The following is a 7446-nucleotide window of genomic DNA, read 5'->3' on the forward strand; positions in this document are numbered from 1 at the left end:
TACATGTATGTAAATGTATTATGTAAATGCGTTAGATATAATGTATGTATCTCTTATGAAATGAATGTAAATATCAATTCTGAGTTCAACTTACAATTAGGTTGCAATTGTTTATCAGATAAGCTAAATGAGGAAATAGTTTTGAATTTTCATATACATTATAATGCGAATATATAATATCATAAATACGAATATATAATATCATACTTGCCAAAATAAGTCTCATTTATATATCCGCTTTCACGAAATACGTATTTCTTATAGCTCAGTTTAACTATACATATTATTGCGCATATACCTGACTATACAGTACGAAAAAAATGAAACATTTTTTGTTTGCTATATTATTTCTGTCGATGATAATTACAAGTTTCGGTAAATTGCTTCTCAATTACGAATGGAAATACATAGATATTCTCTGGGACAATCCACGACAAAAAGAAGAAGCGATATTCTTCGGCAAATATGATCCTAAAGAAGGTTTTTTATTCGATGTAGATAGGGCAGATGGTAAGTAGGCATTATTCATTATTTTGTAACCATTCTTTATACTGATATTCTTTATGGATTTCTTTATTACTTACTGTTGTATTAAATGTCATTCTCTAAGTTTGATCATATGATATTACTAATACAACAAATTACTGCTGTAATAAAATTGTAATATATATATATATATATATATATATATATATATATATATATATATTATTCACAATAAATATATATCTAATATATCTAACACAAGAAGCATTTTCAAACAAACTTTTTATAGATGGTAGAGTATTCATTACGGCGATAAGAGACGATAGCATACCACTTGGTGTGATGACAGTAACTGAGAAACAAGGAGAAGGTGGACCTCTTCTGCGTCCATATCCAGATTGGTCTTGGTATAAAGATGATTGTAAAGGAATTACAGGTGGTGTTTATCAAATAGAAGTTAGTATTATTAATATCTTTTATCTAAGTAACAATTTATACATTGTTGCGTTTAAGACCAACAGTATGTTGGATATTGTTAACAATTATATATTGCGTTTCCAACAATTTATATAATAAGAATAAAATATAAAATAATTTGCATATTTTTATCATCTCAGATTATATGCAATCATTTATTCGTTGTGGATGGTGGAAGAATTGGGGAGAACCAATTATGCTTACCGCAGTTACTAATCTTCGATTTATCAACTGATAAATTGGTTAAACGTGTTATTGTTCCATTTAACATTGCTCATAATAAAACTAACCACGGATTGATATCTACAATTGCTATTTCTGACGCGGATTGTCAAAATGTGAAGGATAATGTGATTGTTAGTACTTCCTATTTAAAAAAAATTGTTTAGTACGAGAGAGAGAAAGAGAGAGGGAGGGAGAGAGAGAGAATTGTATTAATAAAATTGCGATCAGGTATTCATGGGAGACGTGGAAGGGACTGGCTTAATAATATATAATGGGTATACTTCAAAGTTATGCAGAGTCGAATCTGATTTTATGAAACCGACTGATGTTGATGTTCTAGTAGCAAATAAGCGATATCCTATCACCGATTCTACCTACGGCATAACAACTATTGGTGAAGGCAAGTATTTGTTTTCTTTTTAATCAGAAAAGAATATTTCCAGATAGCTAAATCTAACAAAACAGATTTTCATTAGAATCTGCTATAAGTTTTTGTGGGAAAGGCATTCACACAGAATTTATAATATCTGACAATATCAAATTGTGCTGCTATAAATCTGACAAAAACTTAATATAATTATTTATCACTTTCTTATTTTTTTATTATTTATTTTTTCTTGTTATATTTAGAATCATTAAAATGAAAATTAAAAAATATAGAACCGCCATTTTCGGGAAAAAATATTTTACATATAATTATTAAATTATATAAAATTATATATAATTTTATATATGTGTATATACATGGACATATCTTATATATAATTATGTATAATTTTATATATAATTATATATAAATATACATAATTATATGTAATTATATATACAATATGTCCTGCCATTTATATACAATCAGGGTTGGCAACGTTATCTCATAAAAATAAATCTTACTGTTACCATTCTTTTTCCTAAAAAATACTCATTCCCATTACTCGTTATTGATACGCAAAAGTAATTCGTTATCGTTATTAAAATATAATGAGTCGTTACGTTTTTTTCTTGATATTAATAGAATATTATATGCGATTATTTATTATATAGAATATTATATGCGATAGATTTTTGCGGTAAATGTAAAAAAGCTGTCAAAATTCTATTTTTTAATAGAGGAATAAAGCTCAAAAAATATATGCCTATAGTATATACTGCATTTTTTGTAATTTTTATACTTAAATAAATATATTTTTCGTATTACTTTTAATAAGATATCTTTATATTATACGTTTAACTCTTAATACGTATATAATTTTCTTTTACTGTGCATGATGAGTTGTTTGTGTGTGGGTTAATTTCCATAATTTTTACAAATATACAAAAATTATGGATAGATTCCTAGATTATATATTTTAACATCTTTAAAAAATATTTTTTGAAATTGTATATTTAAAAAGAAGAAATTAGAAAGAATAGAAAAAATTATTTAGCCAGGTACAGTATTTCGAAGAAAAGAAACAAGATACGAATGACTTATCGTGAATACTCTAAGGATAAAATAATATTATAATAATAAAAAAATAATTGTTCGTAATCTGCATTATATATATATAATTTAATTTGTGAGATATGACACAGAAATAATTTTATTTTAAGAAATTAAATATACTAAAGATTATAAGTATCATATAATCTTTTTTTCACAAGGATATTTATTGACATAAAATCTATTGACATAAAAACGTGATCTCATCACCACATGCTATACATAGAGAGTTCTCTAGTCTATACGTGTGAACTGTATAACAATACAATGAAAAAAAGGCATTATTGTTAACAATCAAACTCTTAATGTTCATCTTTGTTTTGTAGGGCTATAGTTACGACTAAACGACTTTTACGTAGTTAGAAATAAAGTAACGATAAAAGTAACTAGTGAAATCATTACCGTTACCCCAAAAATGTAATTGCGTTACCATGAACGTTATTCAGAAGAAAATATAACGTTGTTATCCATTCGTGTTATCGAAAAAGTAACTTGTAACGGTAATGACGTACAAATAACGCTTTACTTGTCAACCCTGTATAGAATTATATATAATTCTATATAATTTTATATAAAATATTTTTTTCCGGATTTTTAAAGATCTTTTAATACCAATGATCACGATTTAAATAACTACAAAACAGTTATCTCGATTTAGCGCAGATTCTGCCGAGTTTCTGATTTCGTCAGCAAGTTCTGCTTAATTTTTACTGCCAATCTGCTGTTATTATACGAACAGATTTTATCGATAGAAAGGTAGCAGAATGCGACAATTGATGTCATTTCAATCTGCTATTGTGTTCGAATCTACTACTAATCTATACATTCTATAATATTAATATTTTGCTTATAGGAAATTGTTTATCGTGTGAGCTTATTATAGCATAAGAAAAGTTTTACGAATTTAAACAAGTAATTATCGACATTTTTCTGTAACTGTTAACACTTTCACTGCAAATTTTAGATTTATACTATGTTCCTTTCGCGGGAAGCAAAATGTATAAGACAAAAATATCGAACTTAATAGAATGTTCGCCAAAAGATATTAATGAAGCTAATAAAGAAACTCAATTGGCGGGTGCATTAGGAGGCCAAACACTTGCGATAACATCTAACAGATGTGGAATATTTTTCAGCGATATTACAAAAACATCTATTATGTGCGCGGATGCAACTAAGGAAATTAATTCCAAAAACAAGGTAAACTATTCGAATATAATTCGAATATAACAATAACTCTCAGCATTATATTTTTATTATCGTAAATAATATTTTTCTCAGGAGCTCGTTGCATATGATCCAAAAATGGAATTTGTAAGCGGGATGAAGATTAGACATGGTGAATTATTGGTCTTATCAAATAGATATCAAATACACATCTATAAATTATTCTTTTATAACAATACATTTAATACCAACGAAGTAAACTTTCGTGTTTTCTCAATGCCCATTGCAGAGGTAGAAAAGCATACAAAGTGCTTTTCTTCTTGCAATTAATAAGGTATTTCCATATTTTTCATTTTTATTGTTGCATGTTATGACATATATGGCTTCATTTGAAATACATTTTCTTTCACAATGAAAGAATAATTTTAAGTTACATGTGTATATCTTACAAGAAATAAATCTGTGAATTTATATGGACCATTTAAATAAATTACAAGTAAAAAAAACTTCTGAATAATTTTGATTTAAAAATAAATAAGCTTTCTTAAGATTTTCGTAAACATATAATATATAATATAATATATTATATTATATTATATATAATATATAATATGTGATATAATAATATGTAATATGATTGTTACATATAAATAAAATAATAATAATCAGAATTAAGGAAATATCGGATACACAGTTCCTGGAAAGAAAATTAAAAGACCCCGCACAAAATCATAGAACTTTTCGCCCTCGGCGAAATTGGCTGAAATTTTAATATGTTATAGAATTCTTGACTCACTGATCAAAATCCACAGGCTCAAAGCTTGAAAATGATTAGTTTTTTGTTATAGCCGTTTCAAGTTTTATTTTATTAATACCTCAAACTCCTTTCCCATTGAAATCATAAAACCTTTGTTCAAAATATTTTTAAATTTACAAATTTTTAAAAAATTGATTGGATAAATTAAAATGTGATATGCGTGCGTGCGTGCGTGCGTGCGTGCGTGCGTGCGTGCGTGCGTGCGTGTGTGTGTGTGTGTGTGTGTGTGTGTGTGTGTGTGTGTGTGTGTGTGTGTGTGTGTGTGTGTGTGTGTGTGTGTGTGTGTGTGTGTGTGTGTGTGTGTGTGTGTGAAGAAAAGTCCTCCTATTATGAGATAAGTGATACGATCTAATATGAAATAGCGGCGTTTCTGCTAAACTATTTGCTATCTATTGATTCCACTATGAATTTATTACTCTTAGGTTGAAAATTATTTAGAGGAAAATGCGTTACTAAATCATACCTGAGAGTCGTAAAAAAAAGATTTTAGAATTTGAATGTTTTCAAGTTTCATTGAGATGAATCTTTAAATTTTGTTTATTGTTTAATAAATAAATATTTGGCAACAAATTCTTCATGTGATAAAGTAAGAGCATACTAATAAAAAAATACAGGATATATTGAATTACTTAATTACAAAAGTTAATTTTGATGATCGTAAAATCGTAAGACGTGGAATTCATTATTACGACATACTCGGGGTACTTTTAATTCGAAATGACCAATACTCTTATCCCAGTGACAATCGTTGCTGAAATATGAATGTTATAATATCCACGTCGGCAAATAAATATAATATTTCGTTCCATGAAATCGGTGCCTGATCATCAAGCACTTAATACATATTTCGCAACGAAACAATAACAATGAGACTCATATATATGTCACAGAGCAGCCAACTATTGTCTGAGATTGGGTGTGATAGTATTTGGTGCTAGTTCCCTATTTACTAGATTGCAAATTGGGGCGGAAATAGCTTCCGGCGTGTTTAGGACGATTATACCGCGTGTTCTGGGTAGATTCTGATCACAGATGTACGTTATATTCCTAAAGTAAAAATCGACAAGAGTTTAGTCGGCCGCGTTGTACAATCGTAAAAAATTTATTGTACTATATTTGAATTTTTCACGATTAATAACTTTCAAGCAAATTTTTTTACGATTAGATAAAAAATTAAAAATCTACGTGTCCAGAAAATATATAATTATATTCGAGACGAAAATGTTAAATAAGAAACTGGTATTATTTAGGTTTTATTGGTATTATTTGCCAATTTATATAATTAAAACATAATTCAAGAAACTCTTCTCAACGTAAAATATCTGTTATTAGGATGCATCGTAAATTTTCTAGAAAAAGATTCAAAATAAATATGAATTAATTCTAAAAAAAAATTGATCGTATAGTAATTAGCTGACAAATTTTAAATAGTACTTAATTAATATTATAAGCAATATATTATTACATCATTGTAATTATCAATAAAAATTGAAACATAACAATTAAAACAAAACATCTTATGTCGCAAGATCGAAATATAGATAACGCACGTGTCTAATTATTATCCGGCTAATTTGAATTCAATTCCGTGATAACAGTCACTTCAAGCAGTGAGCTTGCAAACATTCGTCGTGCTATCCTATGCAAGTCAAGGACGAGTGATCGTTACGTAGATGAAGAATAATGGGCGGACGAATATCATCGAGGCGGGAATTACATTTCGATAATCAATAAGCTTTTAATTCTGACAAGCGTCGTTTAACTATGCCTAGTATTTATCGAAGTCGAACATGATATTTATTTCGGAATGCGATGCCGATATTTATCGAGATCGTGTTTGTCAACAGACTGTTGAGTTCTGGCCGACGTATTCGAATTCGAAGTCCGATCATCACCATTGAAATTATTCTGGTGTATAAATGATGCGAACTTTTAATCGTCAATGTTAGTATCAGTATTGATTGGCGACAGAGATTGTTGGCACCACGATGAAATTTTGCACTGATTTGTCTCGATAAAAAAATGAAATATCTTTAATATATATCAACAAACATGAGAAAATCGGATTGCGTTCGAAGAATCTCATCATATAATTACGATTAAACAATTTTCTATACAAACACATATAGTCTATACAGGGTATTAAAAAAAACTATTCAGCATTTATAAGATAATACACACCATAGTGAGTAAAAAAACCTTAGTGAACATAGAAAAGGTCAATCGTTTTTAAGATATAAATATTTTTGTATGTAACATCATGAATGACTTACTGGCTTTTACGTCTCGCATACGATGTTTACCTCAATGTTTACAAACTGTGTTCTGTATGTCCTCATTCAATTTCCATACTTCATATGCTAAGCATATATAGAAATGGAAAGAGGACATATGGAACATTCTTCTGTAAATATAGCAAGTCATTCATGAAGCTAACATACAAAAATGTTTATATTTTAGAAACGGTTAAGTTTTCGCTCTATATTCATTAAGATTTTTTTATTCAATATGATATATATATATATATATATACTATTCATATAAATGCTGAATAATTTTTTTAATATCCTATACATATCTACATTCATAATACGCATACAATAGACATATTATAAAATGCGTATGTTTTCATTGCTATTAAAAATAATGATATTATGCGCTTTTATAATAGTGAAATATAAATTAGTTGTAAAAAAAATTTAAAGAATTTGCTTCAACACATTATAAATTAACAATTATAAATTAACGCATTTTCTTCTAAGAGAATTTATTGTTTCTAAGACTTTACCCGTAT

At 27.9% G+C, this 7446-nt stretch overlaps 1 protein-coding gene across 1 annotated transcript; it reads left to right on the forward strand.

The window, feature by feature from the left end:
* Window positions 1–320: 320 nt before the first annotated feature.
* Window positions 321–4165, forward strand: LOC105626310 (major royal jelly protein 1-like). The gene is made up of 6 exons (XM_012207611.1): window positions 321–510; window positions 776–942; window positions 1104–1319; window positions 1417–1588; window positions 3633–3868; window positions 3950–4165. The coding sequence occupies exons 1-6, from the start codon at window positions 321–323 to the stop codon at window positions 4163–4165; spliced, it is 1197 nt and encodes a 398-aa protein (XP_012063001.1).
* The last annotated feature ends 3281 nt before the right edge of the window (window positions 4166–7446 follow it).

Source organism: Atta cephalotes (genome assembly GCF_000143395.1).
Source record: "Atta cephalotes unplaced genomic scaffold scaffold00005, whole genome shotgun sequence".
NCBI lineage: Eukaryota > Metazoa > Arthropoda > Insecta > Hymenoptera > Formicidae > Atta > Atta cephalotes.

Bases quoted from the DNA above. Each gene is read 5' to 3' on its own strand.
- LOC105626310 (XM_012207611.1), top strand. From the start codon at position 321: ATGAAACATTTTTTGTTTGCTATATTATTTCTGTCGATGATAATTACA. The intron at 511-775 runs GTAAGTAGGCAT...AACTTTTTATAG, and splicing joins CGATGTAGATAGGGCAGATG to ATGGTAGAGTATTCATTACG. The intron at 943-1,103 runs GTTAGTATTATT...TTATCATCTCAG, and splicing joins GTGGTGTTTATCAAATAGAA to ATTATATGCAATCATTTATT.